Source organism: Mustela nivalis (genome assembly GCF_964662115.1).
Source record: "Mustela nivalis genome assembly, chromosome: 2".
Classification (NCBI taxonomy): Eukaryota; Metazoa; Chordata; class Mammalia; order Carnivora; family Mustelidae; genus Mustela; species Mustela nivalis.
The window spans coordinates 74,949,058-74,962,899 of record NC_139021.1 but is presented as its reverse complement, the minus strand read 5'-3'; the positions used below and the strand labels follow the sequence as shown (position 1 = coordinate 74,962,899).

Below are 13,842 nucleotides of genomic sequence, written 5' to 3'. Positions count from 1 at the left end.
CCACCACACAAAACCAATTAGAGAACTATTTTCTGCGACAGGTCAGGAATTTACGTGGTTTCTCATGAAAAGATGTATCTTTTAATTTCTTTATTAAGATGACATCTGTGTCCCTTGAGACTTTTGGGGATGACAATCATTTGCTCATCATGCAAGAACATACACTAACGGAAATCACATTATGAGACAAGGTTGGAAGATTCTGGTCCCTCATTTCACATTTTCCAAAGGTGCTATTTTGCAAACTGATCATTAGGAGCACATATATTAATAGATATCTTGACAGGAATTGACTCAAACTCTAGTAAGAAGCCAAAGGGAAGTGGTAGTACATATTCAACCTGTGCTGGTGTACTGTTGAGTTAAAAAACATGGTCATGGTCAAATTATTTAGACATCAGAAATTCAACAAGCTTCTTAGTGTCTAAGGTTAAGAGATCAAGTATCAGCAGAAATTGATTATTTTTTGAGCAGTGAATAAAATTTTTCAACTCACCACAAGTTTCTGCTTAATCAGCTTAGATTATTTTTGTATAATGTATTAAAAGGCAAAACTGCAAAATTTGCTAATTTATTGTATCTATTCATTAGAACATAAAGTTTAATTTTCTTAAGTAAGAGTGACTTACTCTTTTTTAAAGTGAAGAATAGAATTTTGTTACTATGAAGCCAAAAGCTCACTTACAATAAAAGCCCCAGCTATGGCCTTTATTTGTATTATAGCAAGTATTTCATCAGTTCTAAGGTATTGGGAATATCCTCATCAAATATTTATTGTGCAGCCATCAGTGCTGACCTCTGGTCTGAATGTTGGCAATAGAGGAACTAAAAAATAATGAAGGGAAATAGACATATGAATTAGCAATACATTCACAATTTATTTAATGCCATGATAGAGTGATACTGAGAGTAATGGGAGCTTGGAGAAGAGGAGTCAAACATAACCAGGGTTCTAGAAGAGATGGTCAGTGAAGATTTTGGGAGGACATGATATGTGACTACGTCTCCAAAGACGAATCCATGTCAGTCACTTTTTCAGGATGACTCCCAAAGAGAAGAACAGCACTCAGGCAGAAAAAAAACAGCAAGAGGAAACACAGGCACAAAAGGACATGGTGTGTGAGGAGGAAATTTCAAACAATTTGGTGCATTAATAGTGCACTGAGGCAGGCAGTAGCAAGAGATGAGGCTGGAGAGATAGGAGGAGCCCAGATCTTGGCGAGCCTTGTGGAGATTATACTATGATTGCTCTAAGATCTATGACTTTTTTTTCCATTTCAATTTTTCTGAAATCAGAGTGTTGGGAGAGACTTGCCAGGCAAAGGAGTAAGTCATGAGGAAAGGGATACTGCCTGTTCATGAGAAAACTCAGCTGTGATGACAATGTTATCCAGTTGGGCCACTGTTTTTTCTCTCCATTACATTAAAATGGCGGTGCTGAACTGAAGTTGCACTATATACTAAAGGTTGGTTCTGATACTCAACAAAGTAATTACAGTGAGAAGATATTCCCTAAACTCTTTAGGAATAAAACATTAAATTCCAAGGCTAGTTAGAGGAAGATAGTTGAGCAAAGAAAGGGGCATAAGTAAAGATGACCTAGATAAGGAATTCTCAGAGTCAGTGAAAGACCCAGAAGGTGCAGGGTCAATAGAATGAAGGAATAGGGTGTTTTAAGGAGGAATGAGGGATCTGCATTGCCAAACCAAGTAGAGAGTTCTAGTCAGGTGAAGGTCCATTAATGGCCTCAGCAAGGCAGACAGCTGGTTCCAGGTAGGAGGTGTCTAGGAGATAAGGAAGTATAGGCAGTAAATGTAGGAAAATCTCTTGAAAAATCGGTATGCAAAAGAGAAAAAAAAAGAAATGAAGGTAACTAGATGGAAAATATACGAAAAACATGGTTTTAAGCTATGGGTAAGGACCAAGAGAAAGAAAAAAAGCAAAGACATATGTGTGGGAGGAATTAATAATGAATACTAGCCCTGTGGAGGCAGGAATTAAAGGTTATGTGGACAGGTAATAGATTTTCTTAAACATTCTTTGAAATTAGAGAAGAGGTGGTGAAGATAGTTGTGAGACACAGAGATATCCAGTAGATATGTGAAGGTCTGGGTGAGATCATACCTGATGCCTTCATTTTTCTTGAGAAGGAAAGGAAGGAGAGTGAACTATTTTGCCTAAGCCCAGTGAGAGACGGGGACCTGGAACACAACCTTTCCTGCCCTTGGACCCACATGCTCAGCCAGAAGTCAGAAGGCAACGAAGTGCAGATAATGATGGTCACAGTAAATTCTTTGTATCTCTCCACATGGGCTCCTTTGCAATCAATAAGACTCTCCAACATTCTCAGTAAGTGGTGGAGTGTGTTGGGGCAGGACTGTGGTGGCTCTGACTAATAAAACATGGTGTAAGAGAGGTTTTGTAAGAGCTCAGCTTAGGCCTCAGGGGACTTTGCAACTTTTCTCTCACCCACCCAAAACACTAGCTGCCATGTAAGGACATCTTGAGAATGAAACATCATGTGTAAGTGACTCAGGCAAGACTGGGTGCTTTAAGGCATTAGGTTTGGGGAGGTGTGTTATGCAACAATAGATAGCTGATACAGCTGAGCAACATGGGCTTTAAAGTGAAGAACATTCCAGATTTTCCTTTCAGCCCTACGATGTTGGAAGGTTTAGTGATCTTGCTGCAGTTTTCTTTTTTCTTTTGTAAGCATCTTATTGAAGTTAGAAGCATAAGAAAATTTTTAAAATTAAAAATACATTCTACAGCAGTGGTTGCTAGGGGTTCATGCTGGGGGGAAATGGCATGAATATGTGGAACACAGATGATTTTTAGGGCAGTTAAACTATTCTCTATGATAATGAACAATATCCATCGCATGATGGATCCATGACACACATTTGTCAAAACTCAAAGAACAATACAACACGAAGAATGGACCCTAATGTAAGTCGAAGACTTTTTTTTTAAAAGATTTTATTTGTTTATTTGACAGAGAGAGAAAAAGAGACATCACAAGTAGGCAGAGAGGCAGGCAGAGAGAGAGAGAGGGAAGCAGGCTCCCTGCTGAGCAGAGAGCCCAATGCGGGACTCGATCCCAGGACCCTGAGATCATGATCTGAGCTGAAGGCAGAGGCTTAACCCACTGAGGCACCTACACCCCCAAAGACTTTTAATAATGTATCAACACTGGCTCATCCACTGCAATAGAGTATGGGATATAATAAGGAAAATTCTGATCAAGGGAAACAAGATATATGAGAAATCTCAGATCTGATCAATTTTCTTTAAACCCAAAACTGCTCTGGGCGCCTGGGTGGCTCAGTGGGTTAAGCCACTGCCTTCAGCTCAGGTCATGATCTCAGGGTCCTGGGATCGAGTCCTGCATTGGGCTCTCTGCTCAGCAGGGAGCCTGCTTCCCTCTCTCTCTCTCTGCCTGCCTCTCTGCCTACTTGTGATCTCTCTCTGTCAAATAAATAAATAAAATCTTAAAAAAAAAAAACCCCAAACTGCTCTACAATATGAAGTCTGTTAATACATTCTAGTTTTTTTTTTTTCTTTTAATCATTCTTAAAATCAGACCAAGTCAAACCAAACCAAAATCACAGGTGATGGCAGGAGAGTAGGGTTCCCTAGATACCCTCAAGATTTTATAATTCATCTTCTACTGTGAAAATCAGTGTATTCAAAAACATTGTTTTCTTTTATATTAGTCTACATACAAAACAATAACATAAATATTCCGTATTTTGCGTACATAGAAATGTAAGAACTTGGGGTGCCTGGGTGGCTCAGTTGCTAAGCATCTGCCTTCAGCTCAGGTAATGATCCTGGAGTCCTGGGATTGAGTTCCACATTGGGCTCCCTGCTCAGCGGGAAGCCTGCTTCTCCCTCTCCCACCCCCATGCTTGTATTTCCTCTCTTGCTGTCTCTCCCTCTGTCAAATCAATCAATCAATCAATCTTCAAGAAAGAAAAAAAGAAAGGATAAAAGAAAGAAATAAAGAAATGTAACAACTTAAGGAACAATGAGAACTTATGATTTATAGAAGGTACTTATAGAGGTGTTGTTTACCTCCAAGGAGAACAGTGAAAGTGTCACCATGTTGCTTTTGAAGAGTTTTCATGAAACCTAAAGGATCCTTTTGTAATTTCAGGGCCTCTCCAAGATAAGGAAGCCAGCCTTTTATTAATGGAGGCTCACCAGGTCTCCTATAAGAAAAATAAATAAACAAGAAAAAATTAAATCTTTATTTTAACACATATGGGTTATTTTTCCAGCCTAGAAGTGAATGGATGAATTACACAACTTTTTCAATATTTTATTTAATGATCATTATATAATCATAGACATGAATTTATTGAGCCCCACCAGTATGTGTGACTATGGGGTAGACAATTCAATTCACAGCTTCTGGTGAACAACATTTTTGAGAAATTTTGTCTTATAAGACCCAAATGGCTGGCTGAAATGACAGCTACACTCAGTAAACATTTCATGTATGAGAGCTCTTGCTGAGTGCTAGATGTCAGGTAGTTTACTTGCCAAAGTAAAGCTCCTTATTATCAGATGTCACTTTAGACTAGAATGATATAATTAGAAGAGGAGCAGTTAATGATTTTGAAAAATCTTTTCTTCTGTGGAGAACAATAAAAACCTGAACATTATTTCCATGGAGTACATCTTGTTGTATTATTGCATACAGTTTTTTATTCAAACTACAAAGAATAGGAATATTTGTTAAATTTTACAAGACAACATATGAAACATGTTCAATGAAACACTGAAATACTGTGATTTTTAAAAGTTTCTTTTTTTACTTATAATCTTAGCAAATTTGGACTTCAAAATTTCTTCTTCATTTATTTGGTGAGCTCAATCTGATTTAAAGAAAAAAAAAAACTCCAAAGCCATTTTATCCTAGAAGGGATTAAATCAAATATTCAAGAGAATTCTGATGATTCTCTAACCCATCTGTGAAGATGACTTACACTATAGGCAGTACAACCCATCTTGATTAATCACAAGATATTACTAGCTCAAGACCTAATCAAAGATCAAGATTATGGTCATACTCAACATGGACTTTTATGTGGTTAGATTAACCCTATCAAAAGCTTTTATTTTCCCACAACCCAACATGATAGAATTAAACTTAAAAAAATAAACAACAGATCTTTCAGGGGGAAAACACAAAATAAAACCAAGGTATGTTAGAGACAAAAGAAATAGGTATCAAAACTCTCCTTTCTGTTTTTAGAAGACAGTTGATTTTTATACTAATTTGCAAAATTAGTCTAATTTTGTAATTATATAACAACACAAAATGTGTGTTGTTATTCAAATATATGTACTTAGAAGTAGGGAGACAAGAAATATCATATAAAAATGTGTATCTTCTGCTTCTTCCCCTTCCCTATTATTTTCTTAAATGTCAGCTTTAACAATGGAGACCTGCTTTTTTGAGAAAGATAAAAGTGTACCAAAAAATATAGTAACATTAATTCTATATCCAAAGATTAAACAAAAGATAATATATATGATAATAGGGTAGGATCTCAAAGTCAGAAATTGGCATAGCATGCAGGCTCTCAATCAATGGCTTTCAAAATTTGCAAGTGATCTTGGTTCACAAAATTTCCTTTCAAAATATTCTCTTCCTTGGGCTATTTTTACCCCATTTATCTAATGTTGCTTGGATGTTGCATTGTGGCAAAGATTTTGAAAGGCTTTTTGTCATATCATAATTTAATGCAACTAATTTTATTCTCTATGCTCTGTCATTTGGTCAAAAGCTGTATTCTTCATGGATTTCCATGGGGGGGGGGGGAGGATGGAACTTAGAAATCCAGGGGAATATTAAGCTAATGTTCAGAGTTAGGGAAACACATTAGGAAGCCGTTTTAAAGCTACAAAGATGAGGGGATCATCATTTCTTACAGCTGTGTTCATTTTGGCAGCAAGGAGCTTAAAACTATGAAACACAATGTCACAAGTGTGTATTTACAGGAAAAAAAAAACATAGTGCTAGTTCAACTTATACAGGCCATAGAAATCTGTCTTCATCAGTATATTTGTAAAAACTATTTAGAGAGGAAAGACATCACCATAATGATTCAGAAAGACCTCTTGGCACAATGCAAATACTGTTACTTGTCTCTCTCATGCTCTGTGACTTTGAAAATGAAATTTCTACTACCCACTACTGTGTGAGAGAATGGGATACCTAATGTTTATTGGGGATGGTCAAGTCCCAGACTTAAAAAGAACAGGTTCTGGGTGCCTGGGTGGCTCAGTGGGTTAAGCCGCTGCCTTCGGCTCAGGTCATGATCTCAGGGTCCTGGGATCGAGTTCCATTTCGGGCTCTCTGCTCAGCAGGGGGCCTGCTTCCCTTCCTCTCTCTCTGCTTCTCTGCCTACTTGTGATCTCTCTCTGTCAAATAAATAAATAAGTGACTCTTAATCTCACAAAACAAACTGAGGGTTGCTGGGGGGAGGGGGTTTGGGAGAAGGGGGTGGGATTATGGACATTGGGGAGGGTATGTGCTTTGGTGAGTGCTGTGAAGTGTGTAAACCTGGTGATTCACAGACCTGTACCCCTGGGGATAAAAATATATGTTTATAAAAAATAAAAAGTTAAAAAAAAAAAAAAAAATTAAAAAAAAAAAAAAAAAAAAAAAAAAAAAAGACACAATGAAAAAAAAAAAAAAAAAAAAAAAAAAAAAAAAAAAAAAAAAGAAAAGAAAAGAAAAGAACAGGTTCTGAAGCAATGGTGGGTAACTAAAAAACAAAGAAAAACAAAAACAAAAAAAACACCTCAGAAACAGAAAACAAAAATTGTGGCCTATATTCCTCTCAATGCCACTCTAACAGTATGCACTTTCTCAAATATCCTCTTTACTATTTAAGATGCTAGAAGAACATATCTTGTAAGTTATACAAATTAGAGCTTATGAAGTTTCTCAATGATTAAACCCAGTTCTATGCATAAACAACTATCACCACTTGTAATTTCTTCCATACAAATAGTTGGACACACCTTGACATTATGAAAAATGTCAAATATGGTCCAAATTTATCTGGAAGCAAATAATGAAGAAGAACTGAAATATACCAACTCTAGATCTCATTGGTGAATTTTATCAAACATTTGAGGAAGAAATATCACCAATTCATTCTAATCTCTTCCAGAAAATAGAATCAGAGAAAACATTTCCTAACTCATTCTATGAGGCCAGCATTAACCTGATACTATAGTATTAGGTTACTAAATACTAAAGACAAAAAGGAAAATTATAGATCAATAAATGTAGCACAGATGTGAAAACCCTCAAAAAAAAAAAAAACACTAACTTAAACTCAACAGTGTATAGAAAGAATTATACATTAGAAGAAAGTGAAATTTATTCTTGGTATGTAAGTCTGCTTCAACATTCAAAAATCGATTAATGTAATTACTGCAATCCATTACCTCAAAGGGATAAAGAAGAAAAATCATCTTATCATATCAATAGATACAGAAATATCATTTGACAAAATCTAACACCTATTTATGATAAAACTCTGAGCAAACTAGGATTGGAGGAAACTTCCTCAACTGGATAAAAAACATCTACAAAAAATTTTAATGCTAACATCATACTTGATTGTGAAAAACTACTTTCCTGCTAAGATCTGAAACAAGGCAAAGATGCCCCTCTCACCACTCCTATTCAACATTATACTGTAAGTCTTAGTTAATGCAATAAGACAAGAAAAGGAAATAAAATGTACACGGATTGAGAAGAACTAAAACTGTTCTTGTTGCAGATGACATGTTTGTCTATACAGGAAACTTCAAAGTTCAACAACAACAACAACAAAAAACCGTTCTGCAACTCCAAAAGCAATTACAGCAAGGTAGTAAAATACAAGGCTAATACACAAAAGTAAATTGCTTTCCTATTTTCCAGCAATGAGTAAGTGGAATTTGAAATTTAAAAAGACAAGACCACTTAGATTGGCACCCATAAAAATGAAATACTTTGGTATACAAAATATGTACAAAATTGGCTAAGAAAAGTTATAAAGCTGTGATGAAAGAAATAAAATAAAATTTAAATTAATGAGAGATATCCCACGCTATCATTAGGGAGACTCAATATTGTCAGAATGTCAGTTCTTCTCAACTCATTTTATAGATTCAATGCCATCCTGTTCAGAACTCCAGAAAGTTATTCTGTGGACACTGACAAACTAATTCGAAAGCATATATGGGAAGGGAACGGGTCCAGAATAGCCAATATGATACTGAAGGAGAAGAATAAAGTAGGAAGACTGACAATACTCAATTTCAATACTTTATAGCAACAGTAAACAAGACAGTGTGGTACTGGTGAAGGAATAGACAAATATGTCAGTGGAACAGAAGAGAATGTCCAAAGTAGACCAAATACAGTCAAATGATCTTTGACAAAGGAGCAAAGTAATTCAATAGAGAAAGAAGAGCCTTTTCAACAAATGGTGGTGGAACAACTGGGCATCCTCTTGCAAAAATACAAATATAGACATAATTCTTATACCTTTCACAACAATTAACTCAAAATAGATCAGAGACCTAATTGTAAAATGCCAAACTATAAAACTCCTAGCAGATAACATAAGAAAAATCTAGATGACCTTGGGGCTGGCAATGATACAATGAAATTTAGATACAAATTCAAAAGCACAACCCAAGAAAGAAAAAAAATTAAAATTTAAAAATTATGTTCTGCAAAATACACTGTTAAGAGAATAATAATAATAATAATAATGCTTCAGCCTGGGAGAGAAATCTTTGTAATGCACACTCCTGATAAAGGACTAATAACCAACATATAAAAAGAGTGCTTAAAACTCAACAATAAAAAAAATAACAATTAAAAATGGGCAAAAGATCTGAACAGACACCTAACCATGGTATACATACAGATGGCAAATAAACATATGAAAAAATACCCCACAACACATATTCTCAGAGAATCACAAATTAAAACAACAATGAGCTACCACAACACACCTATGGGAATGGCCAAACTCAAAATACTGACTTCCCCAAATGCTGACAAAAATGTGGAACAACAGAAACTCTCAGCAAAATGGTACAGCTACTTTGGAAGACAGTTTGGCAGTTTCTTATAAAACTAAACATACTCTTACCATATGACCCAGCAACTGTGATCCTTGGTGTTTACCCAAATGAGTTGAAAACTTGTGTCCACACAAAAACCTGCACACAAATGTTTATAGTAACTTTATTCAGAATTGCCAAAACTTAGGAACAATCAAGATACCCTTCAATTGGCAAATGGATAAACAAACTGTGGTAAATCTGGTTGGTAGAATATTATTCAGTGATAAAAAGAAATGCACTGTCATGCCACAAAAAGACATCGAAGAACCTTAACCACATATTGCAAAGTGAAAGAAGCCAATCTGAAAAGGCTACGCACTGTATAATTACAACTATATGGCATTCTGGAAAATCCAAAACTATGGAAATTATTAAAAGATCAGTAGTTGCTAGGGGTTGGGTGAGAGAGGGATGAATAGGTGTAGCACATGGGAATTTTAGGACAGTGAAACTATTTTGTATGCTACTATAATGATGAATCTATGTCACTATACATTTGTCAAAACCCACATAATTTACAACACAAAAATTATCTCTGATGTAAAAACTAAGACTTCAGTTAGTATTAATACATTAATGTTGGCTCAGCTGTAACAAATACACTATACTGATATTAATATTTATGCAAACTACAGGGGTAGGTGGATGGGGAGGGGGTATATGGGAACTCTACAATTTTAATTTTCTGTAAACCTCAAACTGTTCTATAAAATAAGGCATACCTACACCTATAATAATATATTTTAAGCAGGAAACTGATATGAAGTTTCCATCTTTTAAAAATTAAGGACATTAAAAAAAAAAGATGGGAAATTCTAAGGTATCAGTATTAGGCAGTGTGTAAACTGATAGCAACGAAGTATTTTTTAAGAGTAAAGAGTTCCAAACTGATGGTTACCAGAGGGCAGGTGGGGGGGGGTGAAAGAGGAGATGGGGATTAAAGGGTGCCCTTGTCTTGATGAGCATTGGGTGATATATGGAAGTGTCAAATCACTGTAGTGTACACCTGAAACTAATATTACACCATATGTTAACTAACTGTAATTTAAATAAAAATTTTAACAAAGGGTACAGGGTTCTGGAATCCAAAAAGTAAAAAAATTGCTGTGGATTATCCCCAGTCACAATAGGCTCATTGCTTCCTATGATCTCATAAGGAGCCATTGTTAACGAATCCCAGGCATCTATTTAAGACCTTGGCAGGGCTGAGGATTTTGTACCTTCTAGCTCAGTGACCTGGGATTTGACCAAAGTTCGTTTCTTCCATGGCAGTGTAGGGTTTTTAGTCTATTTTGTGTATTATTTTTTTTTCATTTTAAAGAAAAAGTGAAAAAATTTAGTAATAAAAGAAACTGTTGTTAATACTTTTCTTTATTCTTTTATTGTGCATTTAAAAAATTTAGTTTGCTAATGTTTTGTTTGCCTTTATTTTTGTCTGGCACTATGTAAATTCCATCATAAAGATCTGTTTTTCAAGTTGGCCTTGAAAGTGATTTTCTTTTGAAGGAAACTGGATCAAGTTTCTCTTCAGCTTTTCCCAGTTTCAAGCTGATGTTGGGACATACTGCCTCCTGAGTGAGTACAACAGGCTGCCAGGCCTCTTGGCCATCTCTGCAAAGGAAGAGACCCTATTGGCAACTACCATTGGCAAGGATATATTTGCCAAGGTGAGATTGGCCCAACACATCTTGATTGGGAAAGCAAAGGTCATGACAACCATTAAGGAGTTCATACCATTAACTACCCTATAAATTCCAAATAATGAAGGCCTAACAATTGTGAAGTTATTTGAAGTGATGGAGACAGGAAAAGTCTACCCTGTCATGGAGTATGTTAGTGGGGAAGAGCTAGTCAATTACCTAGAGGATCATCACGGCAGAAAAGAGGAAGAGGCACCAGGGAAATTCTGCCAGAGAGTGGCTGCTGCTCAGTATTACCACCAAAAGGGTATTTTCTATAGACCTAAACACAGAAAATCAACTTGGAAATTGACATGAACATCAACATCAAGGTGGCAAACTTTGGCTATAGTAATGAGTTCCTCTCTGGCAATAAGTTGTACCTTATGTGGTTGTTTTGTCATGCCTTGAAACTCTTTTCAGGGACAGAAGTACAATTCATGGTAGATGTATGGAGCCTAAGAGTCACCTTATATACTCTGGTCAGCAGATCCCTGCCTTTTGATGGACAGCTTAAAGGATCAGGGAAAACAATACTGAGCAAAATATACCATATTCACTTCTACTTGTCCATAGTGTGAAAACCTGCTCAAGACATTTCTTACCCTCAATCTAACCAAGAGGTATGTTAGAGCAGATCATGAAAATTCCACGGATGAACGTGGTTCTTGAAGATGAGTAACTAAAACCTACATGGAGTCACTCCTTGAGTAAAAAGACCCTGGTGGACTGAGTTAATGGTGCCCACTGGCTTCCCAATGTGAAGATGTTGGATAGAAGCAATGATCTGATGTAAGGCTGTCAGGTTGTCTGTCTTGAGTCCTTTTCCACAGACAGAGACACCATAGGCCACCATATGGCACTCACAGTGTCGGTCAATACTTAGTTTTCACAGAGCTTTGTTAACAGTGTATCTTTAAGTGAATAAAGCAGTTAAGTAACCATAGGCACAATAGCATAATACTGTCTTCCTAAAAAAATATATGGGAGGTAATATAAACACAGAGAGAAATGTCTGGTATGCCTTAAGATGTCAATAGTCATTATTCTTGGAGGTAAGATTAAGGGAATTTGGTAACTGATATCTTCTAATTTGCATGGCACAAACCACACTTCTTTTGAAGACTATTTGTCATTTATTTTGTAGAACGTCTCTCAGTTTTCTCATGATCAGATCAATATACTATTCTCAAAATATTGTTTTTTTTTTTTTTTTGGTTTAGAACCGTTTACATTTAGAGTTGGTAACTATGATTGAACATTATTCTTTTCATATTCTTTTTTTTTTAATTTTTTATTTTTTATAAACATATATTTTTATCCCCAGGGGTACAGGTCTGTGAATCACCAGGTTTACACACTTCACAGCTCTCACCAAAGCACATACCCTCCCCAATGTCCATAATCCCACCCCCTTCTCCCAAACCCCCTCCCCCCAGCAACCCTAAAACAAACTGTTTTGTGAGATTAAGAGTCACTTATGGTTTGTCTCCCTCCCAATCCCATTTTCTTTCATTTATTCTTCTCGTACCCACTTAAGCCCCCATGTTGCATCACCACTTCCTCATATCAGGGAGAAGACAGCATGGTACTGGCACAAAAACAGACACATAGATCAATGGAACAGAATAGAGAGCCCAGAAATAGACCCTCAACTCTATGGTCAACTAATCTTCGACAAAGCAGGAAAGAATGTCCAATGGAAAAAAGACAGCCTCTTCAATAAATGGTGCTGGGAAAATTGGACAGCCACATGCAGAAAAATGAAATTGGACCATTTCCTTACACCACACACAAAAATGGACTCAAAATGGATGAAGGACCTCAATGTGCGAAAGGAATCCATCAAAATCCTTGAGGAGAACCCAGGCAGCAACCTCTTCGACCTCAGCCGCAGCAACATCTTCCTAGTATATTGTTTTTTAAATTAAAAAAACCACTTTTTTTCATTTAAAAAAGTTTCATAAAAAATGTTTTTTAAATGAAAAAAAATGCTATTTTCATGTTCAAATGAAAGCCCCATACAGAAGGTACTGTCTTCAAAAAAGTAGTTGATGGCAAAAAAGTACATCCATAAATGAATCAAAGACTGATTCTAAAAATGAGCTGTACATTCCTAATTGAGTGAGTAGAGAAACAGCCTGAGATCCACCATAAGGACAAGCAACACCCTCCTTACCCACACTTCAAAATACAGAGCAGACACTGAGGTCAGACTCTGTAACTGCACAAAATATGGACATGCAGTGCCACCTGGGATACCCTGTTACTTGCACCAGGGGCCAGGTGACATACTAATGAGGCAGGGAGAGTTGATTCCTGTGACAGCCAGGAAAGGGAGGAGTTCTCTTTACAGATGGGGTTGCAACTAGTGGACTGTGACAACTGGGTTCCCTGATCATCTCTTCAAGCTTGCACTCAGACAAAGAAACTCTGCGGCCCAGAGCACACTGCCCCTATCTCCTCACAAAACCCCAGGGCATCTCGTGTCTCCATTTAGGGAGTAGGTTAATTGTTTCTCCTTGTATAGGATAAAGTGTATATTCTTTAGGACTCTTGATTCGCATGTCGAACATAAATGATCTGCTTAATATTTGTTTACTGCAAGTATCAGAACTACTGTAATCTCTTTCTAGGATGAACATTAATCCAACCCTGTCTAGAAAAATTATATAATTCATTACTGTAAGTAATCTCTATTGTATCCTGTGCTTAACCTTCACTTTCCCCCAGTTTTATAATCCTGTAAATCCACTGGTGCTGTGTGATTGGCATCTGGTGTTCATACAACCTCTGCCTCATAGACAATAAATAAGAAATCCCTAGATAAAAATGCCACTTTTCAGTGATCCAACCCTCTGCTCTTTGGTAATTTTTGTACCACTCTAGAAAGTTCTGTTAACTTTGCAGTTCATAAATAAAGCCTTTACTCTTGAAATGTTTTTGGCTGTATCAGGATGGCAATTGACTTATAACTTGATTTAATTTCCTGGTAGCAAAGATATCACTG

General features: G+C 36.5%; 1 protein-coding gene across 1 annotated transcript in view; it reads right to left on the bottom strand.

The window, feature by feature from the left end:
- The window catches only part of CYP7B1 (cytochrome P450 family 7 subfamily B member 1), a 172,076-nt gene that overhangs the window by 30,146 nt on the left and 128,088 nt on the right, over positions 1–13,842 (bottom strand). The window contains exon 2 of the mRNA XM_082719174.1: positions 4,078–4,214. Coding sequence (XP_082575300.1) covers positions 4,078–4,214 — 137 coding nt within the window. The remainder of the gene's footprint in view (positions 1–4,077; positions 4,215–13,842) is intronic.